Genomic DNA, 23,891 nt, shown 5'->3' on the forward strand with positions numbered 1-23,891 from the left:
TCTCCTTCACACCTTTATGTTGCAGAATTGTGATCTGTGATAAAAATGAATCTTGACACTGGTTCATCTTGAATAATGTTTTTGAAGTTATCAAATAAAACAAGTTTAAACACTTCAATGAATCAACATTGAAGGAATCAACATATCATTTCAAAATGTACCAATAATCAAACTTATTTGTAAATATTAGACATCTTAGTAAGTCAGCTGTTATTACTAAAGCATCATTTGGGGTGAACAAGAATATCCATACCAAAGGTGGGCAAACTTGCTCCACTCCCTGATCTACTGGGTGAGCAGACTTCTATTCCAGCCCAGCAATAATACACATTATCACCTCATTAGGTTTGATAAGTTGAATCAGGTGTGTTAGTGCTGGGCTGGAACAGAAGCCTGCACACCCAGCAGAAGGATTGGCCTGCTACAGTTGTAATACCTTTGTAACCTATAATTTGTGTGACGTTTAACTGTATTGTCGTATACAACATTTGCTAACATGTACACATACAAGGATGTGCCAGCAGTCACTTGGGACATTCACCGTGACCTCATCTGCAGACAGCTTTCACAGCTCTTCATATCTCAGGAGAGACATCAGAGAATGTTTTTTTCTGTACCGTAAGCCACCTCATTTTAGAGAATTTGTCAGTACATCCAAACAGCCTCAGCCTTAAATTATGCAAGCTCATGTCACTTAGCTATAGTATGTAGTTTGTTAGCTAGTGGTGAATTAGCCTACAGTAGCTAGTTGACATTAGCTAAACGTTTGAATACATTCATGCCTATCAAAGCAGCCAAAACGTACCATTATGCACAAGCATCCCCCCATATTTATTTGTAAGTCAGTGTTGCATTGCATTAAGTTTCACATGCATTCTGTCATGTCATAAAACATTTAATCAGTCTTCCTCAAATTATGAGTCTTCGCAAGAGGGTTATCAGATTAGGCCTCCACTCACAGTTCAATCATTCTGGGAATTAGTGAGATCGGGAGCAGGTTAGTTTAAGAATTCATTGCCTTAAACTGACCAAGCTAAAAAGGTGAGCCACTTCAGTATGACTGGTTATCCCGAGTTCAAAGTTGACTCGAACCTGCTTCGTAGGATACCCCTCAGCTAGGTTAGCGTTACAAATCTTTGCAACTGAACTTGATTGGGCATAATGAGAAATAATGGCCTCTTAACATTTTTAAACCCAGTTTCAGATTTCAAATCAATATTGAGTCAATTTAATTTTAAACTAAAAACTTTGTGAAAATATAAACAAAAGCAATGGAGTAGGGATGGCTTTGTAAAAGAGTAAAGAATGTCCCCATATCAAATCTCCCAGGCAGGTGGTTGACCAACAGTAGCACCATCTCTTCGTAGCCTCTCATTGGCCTGTGTCTTGTTTCAGACTTGGGAGATCCTTGGTCCCATGTTGTGTCCATGAGAAAGGTCACAGACATGGTTTTGTAAAGGGGCAGTCTATTTTGACCTCTGCCTCATCTTTCGCCTCTTGCGCTTCAGCCTGCGCATACGCTTCTTTCTCCACTGAAAGAGAACAGAGGGGACAATGTTAGCGATACGGCAATACATAGGTGCCGAAACACCTGTACTCGTCAACTCAGAAGCATGGTTGCATAGTCATACACAGCAAATTGCTATCAATACCATGCAAACTGAAGCCGAGTATGGTTAACATGCGCTCTAGTGTAGTGTGGACATTGCAGTCATGCACACCCACCAATTGACTGAAAAGGCCCGTTTGACATTTGTAAGTATTGTACAATGCTTGGCTTCAGTAATGATACCAGAGCCATGCATTTAGAATGAATAACCTGCCTACTATGCTAATTTACTCAACTTGATCACAACATTTCTGTGGTTTGACACATAACGTTAGTTTGCTAGCCACATTGGCTAAGTGGGAATAGAGATGGGAATCTAGCAAGTGTTGATGCAGCAAAACACTAACCTCAAGTAGCTAATGTACAGTCGTGGCCAAAAGTTGAGAATGACACATTAATTTCCACAAAGTATGCTGCATCAGTGTCTTTAGATATTTTTGTCAAATGTTACTACGGAATACTGAAGTATAATTACAAGCATTTCATAAGTGTCAATGGCTTTTGACAATTACATGACGTTGATGCAAAGAGTCAAAATTTGCAGTATTGACCCTCCTTTTTCAAGATCTCTGCAATCCGCCCTGGCATGCTGTCAATTAACTTCTGGGCCACATCCTGACTGATGGCAGCCCATTCTTGCATAATCAATGCTTGGAGTTTGTCAGAATTTGTGGGTTTTTGTTTGTCCACCCGCCTCTTGAGGGTTGACCACAAGTTCTCAATGGGATTAAGGTCTGGGGAGTTTCCTGGCCATGGACCCAAAATAGCGATGTTTTGTTCCCCGAGCCACTTAGTTATCACTTTTGCCTTATGGCAAGGTGCACCATCATGCTGGAAAAGGCATTGGTCGTCACCAAACTGTTCCTGGATGGTTGGGAGAAGTTGCTCTCGGAGGATGTGTTGGTACCATTCTTTATTCATTGCTGTGTTCCTAGACAAAATTGTGAGTGAGCCCACTCCCTTGGCTGAGAAGCAACCCCACACATGAATGGTCTCAGGATGCTTCACTGTTGGCATGACAAAGGACTGATGGTAGCGCTCACCTCTTCCCCGGACAAGCTTTTTTCCAGATGCCCCAAACAATTGGAAAGGGGATTCATCAGAGAAAATTACTTTACCCCAGTCCTCGGCAGTCCAATCCCTGTACCTTTTGCAGAATATCAGTCTGTCCCTGATGTTTTTCCTGGAGAGAAGTGGCTTCTTTGCTGCCCTTCTTGACACCAGGCCATCCTCCAAAAGTCTTCGCCTCACTGTGCGTGCAGATGCACTCACACCTGCCTGTCGCCATTCCTGAGCAAGCGCTGTACTGGTGGTTCCCCGATCCTGCAGCTGAATCAACTTCAGGAGACGGTCCTGGCGCTTGCTGGACTTTCTTGGGCGCCCTGAAGCCTTCTTCACAACAATTGAACCGCTCTCCTTGAAGTTCTTGATGATCCGATAAATGGTTGACTCAGGTGCAATCTTCCTGGCAGCAATATCCTTGCCTGTGAAGCCCTTTTTGTGCAAAGCAATGATGACAGCACGTGTTTCCTTGCAGGTAACCATGGTTGACAGAGGAAGAACAATGATTCCAAACACCACCCTCCTTTTGAAGCGTCCAGTCTTAGTCGAACTCAATCAGCATGACAGAGTGATCTCCAGCCTTGTCCTCGTCAACACTCATACCTGTGTTAACGAGAGAATCAGTGACATGTCAGCTGGTCCTTTTGTGGCAGGGCTGAAATGCAGTGGAAATGTTTTGGGGATTCAGTTCATTTGCATGGCAGAGGGACTTCGCAATTAATTGCAATTCATCTGATCACTCATAACATTCTGGAGTATATGCAAATTTACATCATACAAACTGAGGCAGCAGACTGAAAATTCATATTTGTGTCATTCTCAACTTTTGGCCACAACTATAATACTATCAACCATTTCAGTTGGCTCAGAAAGCCATGGCTAATGATTAAATTAAATAATTAAATTTGGCTTAGCAGGTAGTTTCCAAATTGTATGCAGTTTGTTATTGTGCCTACAACTAGTTAGACGACTGAACTAGCGAGTAAGTTAGGTATTCGCTGGCTAACTGTTAGCTAGCATAGCAACAAGCGGACTACAAATGAATTGTTTAGAGGGGAAATGACTCACCTTGGCCCTCATGTTGTGGAGGGGTGTCTGTAAGGAAAGGGGAGAGAAAGGTTGATTAGTCGGATGGCTTTTAGTTGGAAAGAATTATTTTGGAATCGTATTTGACGTTAGACAACTCCTGAAATTCAGTTCTCTGTGTACCTTTACAAGATGGCACCGTCTCCAAGAAGACCGTGACTGTTGTTCGATTGGTAATTTATACACTGAGATTACGTCATCATTGTTGGACGCTCATGAACTCTGGGAAATGCAGCCAATGATTTTTCAACGATTTTTTTCCGTATAACTAACCCCTGTATCCTGCTTCTCTCTATGATGCATCTTTCATCAATAATATATATGGCTTTGAACTGTGCTAAGACTTGGATCAATCAATTGTCAATCGACATTATTTTTGTATACAATTACAAAATGTCTGTTTTACTGTTGAGTGTGGAGGTATATGTTATGCTGTGTAGTTAGCCATGTAATTACATGTACAGTATTTATTCTGTACATTATTTTAGATGGGGGAGGTTCATAAGACAATATTGACACAAACAACACATCCACAGATTTTGTTTTAAAGTTTATTTCAAACCATGAAGAAAAAACTCCCTTTCTAAATCCCAAAAAAGAACGACCATGTACATTATTTTAACAGTTGTCAATACCTCTATTGCGTTACTGATCGAGGCATGTATGGTTTCCACATCCAGTGCAGGGGTCAGCAGTCATAACTGTCAACTGTCGAGTTAGTTTATCAAGGAATGGCCATATTTCAAAAGGCTTATCTGATTATAGCGGGATGATCAATGGATCTTATTCACAGAATTAATGAGGCATTTACTTTTCAGTCAAGTATGCAACATATTGACGCTGAGATGGGTTGTAATTCTGACATGACATTTTCAAAGGCCTTCCTAAATGCCTAACTTTATTGCGAGAACTTCCCCCATTATTTCCCAAATAAGGACTTAAGAATTACATCCACACACACATGTACAATGCAAGAGATGCTACATTTCTTTCAGGAGAACAAACTTAGAAAGTCATCAACCTAGTAAAGAAACATTTCCACAAGGATGGAGTTCTCCCTTGAATAACCTATTCAGAATGAAAAGCCCAACAAGACCTAGTGGTGCAGCAGTTAGTTCGTAAGTCCTTTGGTCAGTTGCCCCTCCCAAACTCAATATTATGGGGCTGCTATTTGATGCCGGCTTTGTGATGGTTCTAGTCTACATTATTCTAAAAATAGCCTCTGAAACTGGGATTTATTTTACAATAGAAAGTATCAAGTATTAAACAGCTATGGAAACTGATGTAAACACTGATTAATATAGGTGGAATTCATTGAGCGCTGTGGCAGTACCAGTGAAGTATGAAATTAATTATGGCGTCCTACAAAGAACAAATAATTTAATGGGAACACCTGAACCCTCCATTACTGGGCATAAGAATGTCAAATGTCTGTATGTGCAGTGAGAGCAAGCCCCTTATCCGACTCCGTTCTAAAAATCCATTGACTACATGTCCACGGCAACGGACTTGACAGTTATGTCACTAACTGTTACTGGGGGCAAGATAGCTAGGTATGCCCCTAGGAAGTTTGCTTATCCACTGTAAATAACAGTTTGTGTGACAATGTGGTCAGTTAACATTTGCGGTCATGACGGTTTATAACAGTGTTAAGTAGGCTTATGGAGGGTTTAAGTTATTACCCATTTAATTCCCTAATAGGACACACCGACATCCATTTCAGAGACATGACTTCTTGCTTATGACCTCAAACAAGGTTTTCCTTTACACAATTATCATTGGCACAATGCAGTGCAGTCATCTCAAAACCCTCCACTGTCGTGCTTTGCCTTCATACATCATTATAGAATTACAGTTCAAGGCTCAATGACTGGATGGTATAAACGTGTCTCCCACAGAATCTACTCCGGAAAATGCCCTTGTTCTACTCAACATCCCTCTCATTCAGCGTCATCGCACCGAACGTGCTTACTATTCTGGGGAGAACCCTGCTGTCTCAAGGACATTGGTATTGAAAAAGGGATGTGACATGTTGAGTGGGGATGTGACAGGAATTTGAATTTAGGCGTGAGCAGCACCATCACCCGGTACAGTCTGACATAGTTTACATTTGGAGGTTTTCATCACAGAAGGCTAGGCCGCGCCACAAGGCAGGTATGTCGAGACAGGAGGGTAGGATGGAGAGATTATTGACGTCTGTTCTTTGGGTTGGTCAGTTGTCTGTCAGTATTCTTGGAGACGAAGACAGGGTTGGGGGGTGTGGAAGGTTTTATTTCGCAGCTTCGGTCTCCTCGACCTTCGCTGGGTGTCCTGGTGCCGTTTCAGTTTCCACGGTCTTTGAAGCCTTTTGACAAAAAGAAGTTGCTTGGAAATTGAGGCAAGACTCAAAATGTAGTTGTCACATTAACATGTATTTTTATTTAAAGAATGAAGTCCCATTAGCGTCTTTCCCAAGGGAGACCTGGATGTATTTACAGTGCCTTCGGAAAGTATTCAAACCCCTTGACTTTTTCCACATTCTGTTACGTTACAGCCTTATTCTAAAATGGCTTAAACCAGCAATCTACACACACAATACCCCATAATGACAAAGCGAAAAACAGTTTAGAAATGTTTGCACATTTATTAAAAACATAAATAACTTACGTAAATAAGTATTCAAACCCTTTTCCATGAGACTCAAAATTTAGTCTCAATTGTTTCTACAACTTGATTGGAGTCCACCTGTGATAAATTAAATTGATTGGACATGATATGGAAAGGTACACACCTGTCTAAGGTCCCACAGTTGACAATGCATGTCAGAGCAAAAAGCAAAGCCATGAGGTCGAAGGAATTGTCTGTAGAGCTCCGAGACAGGAATGTGTCGAGGCACAGACCTGGGGAAGTGTATCAAAAAACGTTCTGTAGCAATGAAGGTCCCCAAGAACACAGTGGCCTCCATCATTCTTAAATGGAAGAAGTTTGGAACCACCAAGGCTCTTCCTAGAGCTGGCTGCCCGGCCAAACTAAGCAATCGGGGGAGAAGGGCCTAGGTCAGGGAGGTGACCAAGAACCCATTGGTCACTGACAGAGCTCCGGAATTCCTCTGTGGAGATGGGAGAAACTTCCAGAAGGACAACCATCTCTGCAGCACTCCACCAATCAGGCCTTTACGGTAGAGTGGCCAGACGGAAACCACTTGGAGTTTGCCAAAAGGCACCTAAAAACTTTCAGACCATGAGAAACAAGATTCTCTGGTCTGATGAAACCAAGATTGAACTCTTTGGCCTGATTGCCAAGTGTCACGTCTGGAGGAAACCTGGCACAATCCATACAGTGAAGCATGGCGGTGGCAGCATCATGCCGTGGGGATGTGTTTCAGCGGCAGGGACTGGGAGACTAGTCAGGACCAAGGGAAAGATGAACGGAGCAAAGTAGAGAGAGATCCTTCATGAAAACCTGCTCTAGAGCGCTCAGGACCTCAGACTGGGGCGAAGGTTCACCTTCTAACAGGACAACGACCCTAAGCACACAGCTTCGGGACAAGTCTCTGAATGTCCTTGAATGGCTCAGCCAGAAACCAGACTTGAACCCGATCGAACATCTCTGGAGAGACCTGAAAATATCTGTGCAGCAACGCTCCCCATCCAACCTGACAAAGCTTGAGAGGATCTGCAGAGAAGAATGGGAGAAACTCCCCAAATACAGGTGTGCCAAGCTTGTAGCGTCCCACCCAAGAAGACTTAAGGCTGTAATCGCTGCCAAAGGTGCTTCAACAAAGTACTGAGTAAAGGGTCTGAATACTTATTTAAATGTGATGTCATTTATTTTTTAAAACCTCTTTTTGCTTTGCCATTATGAGGTATTGTGTATAGATTGAGAGGGGGAAAAAACATTTTAGAATAAGGCTAACGTAACAAAATGTGTAAAAAGTCAAGGGGTCTGAATACTTTCCGAAGGCACCGTACATGTGTTTACATCACAGTACGGTGTACCATGTAGCCTACCTTCTTTTTCTTTTTCTTCTGTGTCTTGCGGCTTGCTGAGCTTTGGAGCAAGGCCTAAAAAAAAAAAAAGGTAGGTTTGTGAGAGAAAAAAAACAAGGCAACCATCTCATCTTAGTGAAAATACCAAGTCAGCTAACAACATGCCACATTAGATTAATTAGCCTCATTCTACAAAAACTGAGCATAAACAAGAGGCTGATGTTGCTCAGTGTAAAATGACACTCTGGTTCCATTTTCAAGAACACGACACCAGCTCACGCCCAAGAACACTTGAGAAAGCGGCCCGTGCTCCGTTCGCTGGCAAAAAGCTGCTAAAAAACCTACTGTTTTCATAAAGCCCCAGCGTAGCTCCAGAGCAGTAGGCCACCGTTCTACCACAGTTGGTTGTTTTACCTTGAGATCGGCGTCCTCTACCTCGTGTTCAGACTTGTACAGCTCCTGCTCATACAGCTCTGTGGTGATACGTAGGGGTCCGTTGGCCATCAGCAGCACGGTGAACTTGAACTGGGCCACAAACTCACCTAGACAGAAAAAGGATTCAATAAACATTGGATGATATGTAAGTCCTGAGTCATAAGACTCCCGAACACCTAATCAAAATGGCTACACACACACTATATGCATTGCCCCCCCCCTTACACCGCTGCTACTCTGTTGTCATCATCTATGCAGTCACTTTAATAACTCTACATACATGTACATATTACCTCTCGCTATTGTTATTTTACTGCTGCTCTTTAATTACTTGTTAATTTTATTTCCTCTCCGTATTATTTTTAAACTGCATTGTTGGTTAGGGGCTCGTAAGTAAGCCTTTCACTGTAAGGTCTACACCTGTTGTATTCGGCGCATGTGACATATGATTTCATTTTGACTATGTAACTATTTTTGTACTGTAGTGTTTAAGTGGCACACTGCTTTGAACGAATGGATTACAAAGAATGACATTTTATTTGCATGTCAATTCACCTTTAGCGAGCCATCACGGGATTACTTGATTGCAAATTTCACGCAAAAAGTTCATTCATAGCCTCTGACTGGTTATGTCTTTTAACTCGCCTTCTTTCTCATGCAGAACGTTGAAGGGCTGCAGCAGTTCATGTTTGGCACACTCCACCACACCTAGCCTAGCCTTACCCTCATCCTCAAACGCCCTGAGAAAGAAAAAGAGGAATATCAAAAAGAAAGGAATACAAAAAAAAAAATTTGATTACAAAAAAGGGAATCAGTTGGAGGAAACCCAATAGCCTAAATCGAATTGAATGTAATCAGTTGAGTTAAATGACAGCGACAGGTTGTGGTCAATGTCTTAAATAAATTAATGTCAATCGTCTTAGTCAATAGAAACTCATTTGCCCACCAAATTTATCATGGAACCGGTTCTGACTAAAAGGAGGCAGTGCGCCTCATGTGTTACCTGAGAGTGAAAGGCATGGCGTCGAAGCGTCTCTCCACCTCGCTGAAGAAACTCCTGGATGTCTTCATCTTCAGGCCGTACTGCTTGTCTGGGTCCCTCTTGTAAATGGTGGTCCTCTGGCCTGCATCCTTCGCCTGGAGTAGGAGACATGGGAAGTTAGAGCAAGGAAAATAGGTTTTTTTTACAGCACATTCAAAGGGACGACAGGAGTTGGACAGTAGAGTCATCCAATGCACAGAAAAAATAGGTAGTGTGTCCTTGCTGTTTTGCTGCTCCTGAAGGTGATGCTTTCATAGATTTGAGAACAACCAGCAGGGAAATTGAGCACAGCTTGACTAGAACGTCGAGTGTACGCTTGTCCCTCACCTTGCCTTCTCCGGTGCTGATGAGCACATCCACGGCGTACACCTCATGCACCTCGAACTCAGCCTTCTCGTGGTCCTTCCTACAGAGACAGAGAGAGTGAGAGCAACAAGGCCATTAATAATTCAACCTTATTTGTCCCCTAAGAGCAACTACTATTAGTAATTCATTGGGTGCTTCAGACACAACAAAGACACGAGAAACATAGCTTTGAGATATGCGTCGGGTAAGTAATACTAAACAAGCCAGAGATCTGGGACTAACAGATCATGTCTTCAATTCACCTCTGCTGGTCCGTGGGGTTCTGAATGATGGTTTTCTCTCCGTCAATAACGTGCTGCTTCAACTGATGGGACAGCATGCCTGAGGAGAGAGTGTTACACTGGAATAAAAACACGGTATGCTATTTCGCAAGCTACCAGTAGAAGATGTAAGGGATTGAATGTACTGTGTATGAATATGGCAGTAGGGCGCCAACTAGGTTAAATGGCAAGCGGTGACTCACTCACCCTCTATGGCTGAGCATTTGAATGACTTGGCGATCTTGTTCCAGGCCTCTGTGACCTGCGAGTTCTGAACGAGAGAGATAAACATCCTAAAAAGTTAAAACAGCTATGAATCCAATGATGGAAATACTGTACCGTCACAACGATACCAACTTGATTTGTTTGTTAAGCTTTTCTTTCCAAACCGGGTCACTGGGTCCCTGACTAGCCTGGTCCCAGATCTGTTTGTGCTATACAGCCAACTCAAACCGTAGGAGTTGGCGATAAAACACAGCCAGATCCAGGACCAGGCTAGTCCCTGACCGTCCACTCAGTAAAGCGCTAACGCAGCACCTCACCTGGTTTCCAGGTTTGACCAGCCTGAGGGCGGCCTCTGCACACAGGTGTGCCGCTATGATCACGTCGGCCTTACGCCCCGTCAACGGAGCATCCTGATGAAGAGAAGAAAATCAAAAACAGGATGTGAAGGTGACGCAAAATCCTCTTCCTAACGTTACGTGACTGTTGCACTACGCGCATTAAAAACATGTCTGATGTGCTGCGCGTCCATCTCTGTTAATATCCGTATGCTGGCATTTCTGTGTGACATCTGCACTCTCGCTAACGTCAACGCAAACAACGATTGAGGTGCTACTACCTTGGTCACTCCCACCACAAAGCTGTGAGCCAGGTTTGAGATGAAGCCGTCCACGTGCACCCCCAGGTCACTGCACAGGCAACACAAGAATAACACAGTCCCACAGTGACTCAAGACCATCAGACTGGCCCGTGCATTGACATGGGAAGGGGTAGTCTCCCAACAGTTGAATAGGGCCAGCAATACAGAAAAGGCACAGGTACAGCCTCATTAACAATTCAATACAACGTTCCTACATTTTGACGAGGTCGCCGTCCTTCAGTACGATCTCAGGGTCACTCTTCAGCGGAGAGAAGTGGCACACGCAGTTGTTGACAGACACGCTGGTTGGGAAAGCAATACCTGAGGGTGCCAATAAAGTACAGACATTTAATTACATTGAATAGTGTCAGCAAGTCATTTTCCATGCACTGTCTGCACAAGAGAATATCAAGTGTTTTCCTTGATTCCTTGTCTCCTCACTTCCTTCTGACGTTTTGAGGAGGCAAGGTGAAAGGATGAGTAAGCGAGGATAAGACTTGAGATTCAACTTTTCTTCAGTCAAAAAGTAAACTACAAAACTCTATAAAAGCTACTTGACTTCACTCAGTCATGACAAGGCAAATTATTGAATTAACCAATGAGATGAGGCCCATACCTTTTTTCAGGTCCTTCTCCTTCCTGAAGACCTTTCCAGTTTCAGCCATGATGAAGGCATCTCCCTTCGCACAGAGGCTGACTACTGTCTCACCAGCCTTGGCTGCCTCCACCACAGCCTTCAGGGCCTCTGGATAGGAAAGGACAGAACAGAGGTTAAGTAAGTAAGCTTTAAGTATTTAGTATTAGGATCAGGGAAGATGACTGATGGAGACCTTGATAAGGCAAGGCCGTGGATATTGACACTTTTAAATCTGCTTGTCGAATAGCATTTCACTGTTATCCTGCTAGTAGTCTACACCAGTTGTTTACAAAACATTCCATGAGGAAAATATAAGATTCTTGTCATTGAAGCAAAGTGCATAAAGATCCCTTCCCAGCAGCATTATGGGGGATCATCAGGATTTACATCAATTCCAAGGAACACACTTCAAGGTCTTCAATGTTGATGCACGGGGAGTATATCATCGCTATAGGTGGGTGCACAGGGAGTAACGTTATTGCATAGCCGCTAGCTATAGCTGTGTTACAGGTCTGAGGCAATGCATTGCCACTGAACCGACAGGTGCTGATGGTAATTGTGCCGACAGGTAACCGGTGTGAAATTGGTAGCTTAGTTAGCGTTGCGCGATGACGTCACTCGCGCCGAGACCTTGAAGACGTTTCTCTTGCTCTGTGAAAGGGCCGCAGCTTTTGTGGCGCGATAGGTAACCATGCTTCATGGGTGACTTGTAGATGTGTGCTGAGGGTCCCTAGTTCAAGCCCAGGTTGGGGGGGACGGACGCAAGACTGTTACATATACAATGAGAGAATAGGTTTATTGAGAAAACGATTCACTTGCTGCTGACAGTTCAGGATGATTGACAGCATGCATGAGATGAGCGCTGGGGGGAAAAAACGACCTCTTTGCTTTGCGTTTAACAGCTGTGCTACGTAGCTAGCAAGTTGGCTTAGCTACATGAGCTAGTTGAAATAACTCTGGCAATTAACTGACTAAACTTTGCAAATAAGTAACTAGGTAGATGTAACTGGATCATAACTTGTTCAGAAGGCAGTTTGTCGACCAGTTAGTTTTACCAGCAGTGACAACTTCCCAGGCAGTGCATTGAATCTTAGCTAGTTAGCTCACTAGCGGCATGTCAGTTAGCCACCATCATTTAGCCACTTTAGCTAACTAGTAGTTACATAAGTGCATGTATAGACTAACTTTAGTATTAGCTAGCAATAATATGCTAACTCGTGGCTACGATTTCTCTACGACACGGGCAAAATGCTAGCCCCGACGAGTCATTGATTTATCGCTAGCGAGCAACACAGCACATGGCTGCATTGTGATAGATGAATATGCTAGCTAGTCACCTCTGCATACAATCAGTGGACTCGGTCACGTTTAAACTCAATCAACATGTTCATATTCACTTACGGTTGGCAATCTCGGCACCCATTTTGTACTTGGTGACGACCAAATCATCGGCGATTGTCTGCTCTTGTGGATCGTCGTCTCCAGACATATTTTCGGTAGCTCTTTCTCACTCAAAGTAACTTTTTTTTTTTCGCGGGTTTCAGCTACAGTCTGGACCACGCTGCCTGGTCTGCTCTCTCCTCCGCGGTTTGTAGCCCAGGCCCAAAACGCCTGAGACCCCTCCTACTGGCGGACAACGTCCCACGCCATGCGTGCACGCTGAGCACCGAATTGAATAACATTTTTTTTTATCGCTACATGTAGGCCTTATTCAGTAGTCATTCGATGTTGGCCTGGTACCGTTCTTCCGTATTATATTATCTGCATATCTACATTACTATGACTAATCAAAAAATAGTGTATGCAAATCTCGACTTGCTTTTCTCTCGCTGTCAATGTTCAATTTAATTTAAGGGCTTTATTGGCATGATAAACGTATGTTTGCATTGCCAAAGCAAGTGAAACAGATAATTAACAAAAGTGAAAAAAAACAATCAAAAAATTACAGTAAACATTACCCTCGCAAAAGTTCCAAATGTCAAAGTATGTTTATATACAGTGTTGTAATGATGTGCAAGTAGTTAAAGTACAAAAGGGAAAATAAATAAACATAAATATGGGTTGTATTTACAATGGTGTTTGTTCTTCACTGGTTGCCCTTTTCTTGTGGCAACAGGTCACATATATTGCTGCTGTGATGACACACTGGTATTTCACCCAGTAAATATGGGAGTTTATCAAAATTGGATTTGTTTTTGAATTCTTTGTGGGTCTGTAATCTGAGGGAAATATGTGTATCTAATATTGTCATACATTTGGCAGGAGGTTAGGAAGTGCACAGTGGTCAGTCACAGTAGCCAGGTATTCTGCCACTGTGTACTCTGTATGTCAAGTAATTATTATGATTTGGTTGAGTCTAATTGTGTTGCTGTCCTGGGGCTCTGTGGGGTCTGTTTGTGTTTGTGAACAGAGCCCCATGACCAGCTAGCATAGGGGGCTCTTCTCCAGGTACATTTTCTGTAGGTGATGGCTTCGTTATGGAAGGTTTGCAAATCGCTTTAGGTGGCTTTAGAATTTAATGGCTCTTTTCTAGATTTTGATAATTAGCGGGTAACGGCCTAATTCTGCTCTGCATACATTATTTGGTGTTTTACGTTGTACACAGAGGATATTTTTGCAGAATTCCGCATGCAGAGTCTCAATTTGGTGTTTGTCCCATTTTGTGAATTCTTGGTTGGTGAGTGGACCCCAGACCTCACAACCATAAAGGGCAATGGGTTCTAATGGATCCTAATTGGTATGTCAAATTGTATGTTCCTTTTGATGGCATAGAAGGCCCTTCTTGCCTTGTCTCTCAGATAGATAGTTCACAGCTTTGTGGAAGTTACCTGTGGCGCTGATGTTTAGGCCGAGGTATGTATAGTTTTTTGTGTGCTCTAGGGCAATGGTGTCTAAATAGAATTTGTATTCGTGGTCCTGGCAACTAGACCTTTTTTGGAACACCATTATTTTTGTCTTACTGAGATTTACTGTCAGGGCCCAGGTCTGGCTGAATCTGTGCAGAAGATCTAGATGCTGCTATAGGCCCTCTTTGGTTCGGGACAGAAGCACCAGATCATCAGCAAACAGTAGACATTTGACATCAGATTATAGTAGGGTGAGACCGGGTGCTGCAGTCTGTTCTAGTGCCCTCGCCAATTCGTTGATATATATATGTTGAAGAGGGTGGGGCTTAAGCTGCATCCCTGTCTCACCTCCCGGCCCTGTGGAAAGAAATGTGTGTGTTTTTTGCCCATTTTAACCGCACAATTGTTGTTTGTGTACATGGATTTTATAATGTTGTATATTTTTCCCCCAACACCACTTTCCATCAATTTGCCCTCATGCCAAATGGAGTCGAAAGCTTTTTTGAAATCAACAAAGCATGAGAAGACTGCTTTGTTTTGGTTTGTTTGTTTGTTTGTTTGTCAATTAGGGTGTGCAGCGTGAACACGTGGTCTGTCGTACGGTAATTTGGTAAAAAGTCAATTTGACATTTTCTCAGTCCCTTGTTTTCACTGAGGAAATGTGCAAGTCTACTGTTAATGATAATGCAGAGAATTTTACCATGGTTGCTGTTGACGCATAACCCACTGTAGTTATTGGGGTGAAATTTGTCTCCACTTTGTGCATTAGGGTGATGAGTCCTTGGATCCAAATATTGGGGAATATGCCAGAGCTGAGGAGAGTTTAAGTATAGCCAATTGGAATTTGTGGTCTGTATATTTTATCATTTAATTTAGCATACCATCAACCCCACAGGCCTTTTTGGGTTGGAGGGTTTGTATTTTGTCCTGTAGATCATTCAATGTATTTGGAGAATCCAGTGGGTTCTGGTAGTCTTTTTATAGTTGATTCTAAGATTTGTATTTGATCATGTAGTATATGTTTTTGCTTTGTTCTTTGTTATAGAGCCAAAAAGATTGGAGAAGTGCTTTATCGTGTTGTTGTTTGTTTTCCAAGTTTGTTTTCCAATTTTCCCAGACGTGGTTAGATTCTATGGATTCTTCAATTACATTAAGCTGATTTCTGACGTGCTGTTCCTTCTTTTTCCGTAGTGTATTTCTGCATTGTTTTAGTGATTCACCATAGTGAAGGTGTAGACTCAGGTTATCTGGGTCTCTGTTTTTGGTTGGACAGGTTTCTTAATTTCTTTCTTAGGTTTTTGCATTCTTCATAAAACTATTTGTCACTGTAATTAAATTTCTTAGGTTGTCTGCTTGAAATGTTTAGATTTGATAGGAAGTTAAGAGGTCAAATATACTGTTTAGGTTTTCTAGTGCTAAGTTTACACCGTCACTATTACAGTGAAACATTTTGTCCAGGAAATTGTCTAGAAGCGATTGAATTTGTTGTTATCTAAGTGTTTTTTGTTAGATTATCCACACTACTTTCATTCCATCTATAGCATTTCTTAATATTATTCAGTTCCTTTGGCTTTGATGCCTCATGATTGAGCATAGCTCTGTTCAAGTACAGACACACACACACAATCAAATTCAAAACTCCAAACTGTTGTAAAACAATTATATGTATAAGTATTAATTTTTCATGACAGCAATTCACATTATATTACATGAAAACGTATACATTTTTTTGACAAAACAGTGCTCGTCTCCAATCACTTGCAATAACATAGCCAATACATGACTAAAATTCATTCATAAATGTTCACCAAGAATACTTCATTTCATTTAGCAAACTATAAGCTACAAATTTACATTACATGGCAGACCTCACCCATGGAACCTCGAGGTTCCACGTAGGTAAACATTGGTTTCACCAGGAAGTGGTTCAAGTTGAAGTGCAAACACAGGAATTTGATCCAGCATTAGTGTGTGTACGTTGGCCGCCTATTTCTGCTTTATGTATACATGCTATGTCTGTCTATGTACATTTTGTATGCTATGTCTATATATTTCTCCCTGCACTATTTGCCTTTGACTTATTGACAGTTTAGGCTATCCTTTGATGTTGAGCTGCCGACTTGGTTACATTTCTGAAGACTGTGATGTCACTATAAATGGATAGATAACATCAACGCTACATAGGACATTTTTTTTGTATGTTTCTTTGGTTCATGAGGTTTGGATAGATGATGTAAACTAACTGAGAATACATACACGACATTACAAAAAAAAACCTTCAGCCAGTAATGTAGCGCTAAAAGAACGCTACATTACCAGTTGAGCTGCACCAGAGCCTGATACATGACTATATCAAATATATTTGTCTGTGCTTGCATCATCATGGTTGTTGTTTTCTCAGTCCACATCATTATGTGCGTACAGCATCTGCCTTGAGGAACAGTCTGCTGTGCCAGTAGTCAGGGTTGTCAAACGATGTGTTGCTGCTTGGGTCTACCACGCCCACACCGGAGCACACTTTGATGTACCCCTCCACCCCCAGCCCGGCACACCTGGTGCTCGTACCCCCCTCCACCTCAGCTGTGGTGGCCCTCCCCTTCCCAAGGACTGGGAGGTTCTGGTACTCTGCCTCCTGGTGGTCCACTCGCTGGGAGCCCCTGGAGTCCCCTCCAAAGGCATCCATCTCTTCATACTCCTCCACCTGGCTCTCTTCCATAGCTGTGGAGCCATCTGGCCTTGGGTTAGGGCTGGGGCTGAAGCTGGGTTTTGGGCTGAGGCTGGGCTTGGGGCTGAGGCTGGGCTTGGGGCTAAGAGTGGGCTTGGGGAGGAGGCTGGGCTTGGGGCTGAGGCTGGGCTTGGGGCTGAGGCTGGGTTTGGAGCGGAGGCTGGGCTTGGGGCTGGGCCCCACCTCTCGGCTGCTCTCTCGGAGGAGTCTGGGTTGTTTATTAGTATACTGGTAAACATCATCCTCCTCTCCAGCTTCCTCATCCTTCCTTTCTTCCTCCTCTAGGTCTTGACTCTTTCCTTCTTCTCTCTCTCGTTCTTCTGCCACTGTCCTCCTCAAGTCAGCTGCTCGGCTCTCACGCCTCTCCAAGATGGGTCTCTTTGTGTCTGTGGTGTTCATGGTGCTGCAGATGTCCATGTATTCATACTCCACTACTGCCCCCTGCTCTGGCCTCCCCTGACCCTGAGAGGCCCCTCGGTTGCCAAACAAAGCAGCTCCACTGTCAGGCCTCTCAGACAGCGGCTGCAGCTCCTCTCCCTCTACTGATACAGCCACAGAACTGTCAGTGACCTCTGCTGGCCTCTGGCTTCCCCTCAGAGCAGCTGCAGTGCTTGGAGAGTCCCCTTGCATCAGTGAGTCCCCCTCTAGTGGTGAGGGTGCTGTATTGTAGGTAGGGGAGGGCAGAGGAGAAGTTTTACTCCATAGGACAGTTGAAGGCCCTTCTATCTGTACAGAGGTGACTCTGGGGGAGTGGGGCAGAGGGGACGGCTGTTTGGTCATCAGCTCATAGTCCTCGGTGGGGTCTGAGATGGTTGCCAATGGTGACAGTGGATTCTTAAAGCTCCTAGAGCCCCTGAGAGATGCTCTACCTAGGTGAGAAGTTCTGGAGGGTGAGCAAGACAGGAGAGAATCTACCATGGAAAGGAGAAAACAGATATTAGAGAATAGAACTTAGAATCACTCCATCAAAACCGATTTCAAAACATCACATCCATTTGCTGTGTAGCTTTCACATCCAGGGGTCACCGCTCCCTCTCACCTCTTTCAGGAGTGCCCAACACTCCAGGCAGTACATATCCATAGTGGTCCTCCTCCTCCTCCTCCTCCTTCTCAGGCCTGTAGGAGGGTGACTTTGAGACTGCAGATTGGCTCCTATGCACCATGGTGGTGGAGGTGTGGTGGGTACTACTGCCACTACTGTCCCTGCCAGCCCTGAGCTGCTGCCTGCGCAGGCTGCCACTCAGTGACACTCCCTCCGCCAGCTCATTGTCCAGGCCACTGCCCTCTGACCCCTCCGACAGCGTCCGAGCTGAGTTCAGACGAGAGCGCTGGGAGAACAGCTGTAAGAAGTTCACACAATGGAAGAGTTTGAGGAAAACATTACATAAAATCATCATCATCAACCGTATTATCTTCATAAATATCACCACCAAATGGGACTGGCAGTGGGATAGAGATGAACCCAAAACAATATTTTTAACGTGTCTGAACTTCCTAGAGCAGTTATTGCCTTTTGGCAATGTTTAGCTATAATACTGATTTAAACAAAGCCATTTGGCAAAGGGGAGTCACACCACTCATTGCTCGCAACTAAATATGTCTGGCTGTATTATAAGGCCACGACCTCTGGTCCTGAAGATGTGATGTGTTAGGGCCAGTGGTGTCTGGCTGTATTATAAGGCCACGACCTCTTGTCCTGAAGATGTGATGTGTTAGGGCCAGTGGTGTCTGGCTGTATTATAAGGCCACGACCTCTTGTCCTGAAGATGTGATGTGTTAGGGCCAGTGGTGTCTGGCTGTATTATAAGGCCACGACCTCTTGTCCTGAAGATGTGATGTGTTAGGGCCAGTGGTGTCTGGCTGTATTATAAGGCCACGACCTCTTGTCCTGAAGATGTGATGTGTTAGGGCCAGTGGTGTCTGGCTGTATTATAAGGCCACGACCTCTTGTCCTGAAGATGTGATGTGTTAGGGCCAGTGGTGTCTGGCTGTATTATAAGGCCACGACCTCTTGTCCTGAAGATGTGATGTGTTAGGGCCAGTGGTGTCTGGCTTTTCGAAGGTAGGAGATGACGGTGCTAATATCAAGATCTCCTTAGCTGTGATGTGTGATGAGTTGTGGTGTCTCACCTGACAGGGGTTATCTCCGGGGCCGGGGGTCATGGGTAGGTACCCTACTGGTCCAGCCTGAGAGGTCGCACTGGAACTCTGAGAGGTCAAAGAGAGAGAGAGAGAGAGAGAGAGAGAGAGAGTGGTTAAAGTTCCCACTGTCATTTTATGACTAGAAATTTGCGTGCGTAACTCAATAGATGTCAATGAGTGATTAGTGCCGAAATTCAAGTTATGTGTGCAGAATACTGTAAGTAAGATGTACCCTATATGAGCTCATCCTCAAGCGAGACAGAGTCCTGGATGGGGACAAGGTGAGAGGAGGTGTGGCCAAACCGTCCTCCAATCCCTCTTCATCCTGGTCCTCCAGGCCCGCTTCCAAATTGGCAAGCGCTGATCCCCGTTGGTGGGATTCTTCTGGCCCCGCCTCTCCTCTGTCCTATAGGCAAAGCATCATTAATAAGGGCCACGTTCGAGAGGATCAAAACCGTCAATTGTGAAAAAAATCATGGGTAAATTGTGACTGACTGACTGATCTAAAAATAATAATGAATAGTTATTTATGACGCAAGATTCTTTGTAGATCAGTCAGTCGGCAGCCGCCTGCACTGTCGGCTGCAATGTCAAACAAGCCCAATGACTTCTGTCAATGGGCCACTCAGGGACTTGGAATACGCTATGAAAGTGACGAGGCATTACGTCATACTTCCGGGTTCAGTCCCCTAATCAAAAATGCGGTCATTTGAGATAAAGTGGAGACCGGAATTATTGGATCTCTTGCTAAAATAAATAATACTAATACTGAGCTACAGGTAACTGCCAAAATAATGAAAATACCTGAGTAAATGACGGATATAAAGTATATTGAAAGTAGGTGCTTGCACACAGATGTGGTTCCTGAGTTAATTAAGCAATTAACACCCCATTGTGCTTAGGGTCATGTATAAACATTCTGGGAAGGCCACTATTTTGGCTACCATGGCTATGCCCCCATAGGATGACAGTCACTGAAGGGTTTGATGAGCATGAAAACAATGTAAACCATTGAACACTTATGGGAGATTATGGAGTGGCAGCGATTCCTGAAACATTATTTTCCACCACCATCAACAAAACACCAAATTATGGAATTTCTCGTGGAAGAACGGTGTCGCATCCGTCCAATAGAGTTCCAGACACTTGTGGAATCTATGCCAAGGTGCATTGAAGCTGATCTGGCTCGTGGTGCCCCAACGCCCTATTAAAGACACTTTATGTTGGTGTTTCCTTTATTTACCTGTATAATGTATGCTTCAGTTTTTTTTCAACTATTTTATTTTATACTAATAAAATTGCTCAGAGAAAGACATTTTGTTTAACAAGTTAAAAATAAATAAATCATAATAATTATTGGATCCCATGTTTTCAATACTCCAGTACCCTCCCTTTGTGAGGATAAAGACATTGAGCCTTTTTCAGAAATGTTTTATGAGATTGGAGAACCCATTGGGAGGGCTCTTAGACCATTCCTCCATACAGAATATTTCCAGGTCCTTGATATCCTTCGTCTGTGCTTATGGACCACAGGTTTTCAATGGGGTTCAAGTCCAAAGACTGAGATGGCCATTGCAAAATGTTGATTTTGTGGTCAATTAACCATTTCTTAGTGGATTTTGATGCCTGCTATGTGTTATTGTCTTGCTGAAAGAACCACTTGCGGATCTTCCAGGTTTCATAGGCAGCAGCCCCATAGAGATGATATGATGACTTAAAACAATGTAATGTACACTACAACTTAAATATTTTATTAAAGTAAAGTAATATGAATAAATGATGGTTAATAAGTGATAAGAAGTAATGGGAAGTCACTACCATCATGAGACTTTTATTAATTGTTTCATTCTGCATTGTTACAGCATTCAACCCACGTAATGCATAGTCCATTTAATGTTAAAAAAATTATAATAATTCAAACTGAAAAAAAAGAAGTGATTATTTTTTTATAATCAAACTGAAATCAAAGCAACATCAAAAAGCACTAATCGCACAGCACAACTACTTACCCTATAATAATGCAGTAAATCACAAATTTAGAACACAACTGCACACGTCATTACACATCATGAAATATATTTAGGCACAAATTACAGACTACTATTAGCAAATTTTAAGGGCTCCCGAGTGGCGCAGTGGTCTGACGCACTTCATCTCAATGCTAGAGGTGTCACTACAGACCAGGCTGTATCACAACCGGCCCGTGATTGGGAGACCCATAGGGTGGCGCACAATTGGCCCAGGTAGGCTGTCATTGTAAATAAGAATTTGTTCTTAACTGACTTGCCTAGTTAAATAAAGATAAAAGTAAAAAAGAAGCAAAATAGAGTTCAATTGATTTAAATATAAACCTGTGTAGCCTATACCGTATTTATCTTTCAATGCAGTTGACTATAGTACTGGTTCCAATTCAAGTGCCAATGCCATTTAACTCCAGGCGGTGTTATGGTCAGATGACATGAAAATAGAGGTCTTTGGCCATGCACACCAATGATGGTATTGGCCTTGAAAAGAACAATGCATATGCAGAAAATACACTATATATACAAAAGTATGTGGACATGCCTTCAAATTAGTGGATTTGGCTATTTCAGGCACACCCATTGCTGACAGGTGTATAAAATCGAGCAGATAGCCATGCAAGCTCCATAGACAAACATTGGCAGTAGAATATCCTTACTGAAAAGCTCAGTGACTTTCAACGTGGCACAGTCATAGGATGCCACCTTTCCAACGTCTAGGAGCAACAACGGCTCAGCCGCAAAGTCGTAGGCCACACAAGCTCACAGAACGGGACCGTCGAGTGCTGAAGCATGTAGCACGTAAAAATCGTCTGTCCTCAGTTGCAACACTTCAAACTGCCTCTGGAAGCAACGTAAGCACAAGAACTGTTCGTCGGGAGCTTCATGAAAAGAGTCTCCATGGCCGAGCAGCCGCACACAAGCCTAAGATCACAATGCTCAATGCCAAGCATTGGCTGGAGTGGTGTAAAGCTCACATCAATTGTACTCAGGAGTGATGAATCACGTTTCACCATCCGGCAGTCCAACGGACAAATCTGGCGTTGGCGGATGCCAGGAGAACGCTACCTGCCCCAATGCATAGTGCCAACTGTAAAGTTTGGTGAAGGAGGAAAAATGGTCTCTGGCTGTTTTTCATGGTTCGGGCTAGGCCCCTTAGTTCCAGTGAAGGGAAATCGTAATGCTACAGCAGACAATGACATTCTAGACGATTCTGTGCTTCAAACTTTGTGGCAACATTTTGGGAATGGCTCTTCCCTGTTTCAGCATGACAATGCTGAAGGGCCATACAAAAATGGTTTGTCGAGATTGGTGTTTATGAACTTGACTGGCCTGCACAGAGCCCTTACCGCAACCCCATCAAACACCTTTGGGATGAATTGGAATACCGACTGCGAGCCAGGCCTTATCGCCCAACATCAGTGTCCGACCTCAATGCTCTTGTGGCTGAATGGAAGTCCCCTCAGCAATGTTACAACATCTAGAGGAAAGCCTTCCCAGAAGAGTGGAGGCTGTTATAGCAGCAGAGGGGGGACCAACTCCATATTAATGCCCATGATTTTGGAATGAGATGTTCAATAAGCAGGTATCCACATACTTTTGGTCATGTAATGTTCCTCATCCCTACTGTAAAATGTGGTGGTGGATCTTTGCTGTTATGGGGCTATTTTGCTTCCACTGGTCCTGGGGCCCTTGTTAAGGTCAACGCCATCATGAACTTTACCCAGTACCAGGCCATTTTATCCAAAAACCTTGTTGCTGCTGTCAGAAGGCTGAAACTTGGTCACAAGTGGATCTTCCAGCAAGACAATAACCCCAAGTACTAATCAAAATCCACAAAGAAGGCCTCCCGAGTGGCGCCTTCTTTGCATCGCAGAGTTTTGCGGCGTCACTACAGCCTGGGGTTCGATCCTGTGTCATTACCGGCCGTGACCGGGCGTCCCATGGGGTGGCGCACAATTGGCCCAGCGTCGTCCGGGTTAGGGGAGGGTTTGGCTGGGGGGGGGGCTTGGCTCATCACGCTCTAGCAACTCCTTGTTTAGCAGGCCGGGTGCCTTCAGGCTGACTTCGGTTGTCAGTTGATCAGTGTTTCCTCCAACACATTGTTGCAGTTGGCTTCCGGGTTAAGCGGGTGTTAAGAAGCGCGGTTTGGTGGGTCAAGTTTCGGAGAACGAATGACTTGACCTTCGCCTCTCCCGAGCCCGTTGGGGAGCTGCAGCAATGAGACAAGATCGTCATCACAAAATTCGGAGTAAACATTTTTTTTTTATTATTTAAAAAAAATCCACAAAGAAGTGACCACAAGATCATCATTTTGAAATGGCCATCTCAGTCTCCGGACTTGAACCCCATTGAAAACCTGTGGTTTGAATTGAAGAGGGCAGTCCATAAGCACAGACAAAGGATATCAAGGATCTGGAATAAAACAATTAATAAAAGTCTCATGATGGTAGTGACTTCCCATTACTTCTTATCACTTATTAACCATCATTTATTCATATTACTTTACTTTAATAAAATATTTAAGTTGTAGTGTACATTACATTGTTTTAAGTCATCATATCATCTCTATGGGGCTGCTGCCTATGAAACCTGGAAGATCCGCAAGTGGTTCTTTCAGCAAGACAATAACACATAGCAGGCATCAAAATCCACTAAGAAATGGTTAATTGACCACAAAATCAACATTTTGCAATGGCCATCTCAGTCTTTGGACTTGAACCCCATTGAAAACCTGTGGTTTGAATTGAAGAGGGCAGTCCATCAGCACAGACGAAGGATATCAAGGACCTGGAAATATTCTGTATGGAGGAATGGTCTAAGAGCCCTC

The 23,891-nt window shown here is 43.5% G+C and overlaps 3 protein-coding genes across 4 annotated transcripts in view; all 3 read right to left on the bottom strand.

Moving 5' to 3' along the window:
* On the bottom strand, positions 1 to 3,894 carry LOC100194703 (transposase-like). The gene is given in 4 exon segments (NM_001139756.1): positions 1 to 1,532; positions 2,122 to 3,274; positions 3,740 to 3,766; positions 3,881 to 3,894. A coding segment is annotated over 1 exon segment (1,014 nt). The 5' UTR covers positions 3,155 to 3,274; positions 3,740 to 3,766; positions 3,881 to 3,894; the 3' UTR covers positions 1 to 1,532; positions 2,122 to 2,140.
* A 394-nt stretch (positions 3,895 to 4,288) lies between these two features.
* Positions 4,289 to 13,026, bottom strand: LOC106567055 (proliferation-associated protein 2G4). The gene is made up of 13 exons (XM_014135890.2): positions 12,729 to 13,026; positions 11,307 to 11,435; positions 10,906 to 11,011; positions 10,670 to 10,739; positions 10,371 to 10,463; positions 10,036 to 10,099; positions 9,811 to 9,889; positions 9,530 to 9,608; positions 9,164 to 9,297; positions 8,806 to 8,900; positions 8,140 to 8,267; positions 7,747 to 7,800; positions 4,289 to 6,101 (listed from the first exon to the last, which is right to left on the bottom strand). The coding sequence occupies exons 1-13, from the start codon at positions 12,814 to 12,816 to the stop codon at positions 6,027 to 6,029; spliced, it is 1,194 nt and encodes a 397-aa protein (XP_013991365.2). The 5' UTR covers positions 12,817 to 13,026; the 3' UTR covers positions 4,289 to 6,026.
* A 2,793-nt stretch (positions 13,027 to 15,819) lies between these two features.
* LOC106567054 (receptor tyrosine-protein kinase erbB-3) overlaps positions 15,820 to 23,891 on the bottom strand; it is a 32,108-nt gene continuing 24,036 nt past the window's right edge. For both annotated transcript variants that reach the window (XM_014135888.2, XM_014135887.2), the window contains 4 exons: positions 19,273 to 19,446; positions 19,029 to 19,106; positions 17,938 to 18,238; positions 15,820 to 17,809 (listed from right to left, as the gene is read on the bottom strand). In XM_014135888.2, coding sequence (XP_013991363.1) covers positions 16,584 to 17,809; positions 17,938 to 18,238; positions 19,029 to 19,106; positions 19,273 to 19,446 — 1,779 coding nt within the window. In that variant the 3' untranslated portion in view covers positions 15,820 to 16,583. The remainder of the gene's footprint in view (positions 17,810 to 17,937; positions 18,239 to 19,028; positions 19,107 to 19,272; positions 19,447 to 23,891) is intronic.

Source organism: Salmo salar, chromosome ssa13 (assembly GCF_905237065.1).
Source record: "Salmo salar chromosome ssa13, Ssal_v3.1, whole genome shotgun sequence".
Classification (NCBI taxonomy): Eukaryota; Metazoa; Chordata; class Actinopteri; order Salmoniformes; family Salmonidae; genus Salmo; species Salmo salar.

Coding starts and splice junctions, on each gene's coding strand:
- LOC106567055 (XM_014135890.2), bottom strand. CDS start 12,816: ATGTCTGGAGACGACGATCCACAAGAGCAGACAATCGCCGATGATTTG. Junction 11,436..12,728: donor GGGTGCCGAGATTGCCAACC/GTAAGTGAATAT, acceptor TTTCCTATCCAG/AGGCCCTGAAGGCTGTGGTG. Junction 9,298..9,529: donor TCAGCACCGGAGAAGGCAAG/GTGAGGGACAAG, acceptor CTCCTACTCCAG/GCGAAGGATGCAGGCCAGAG.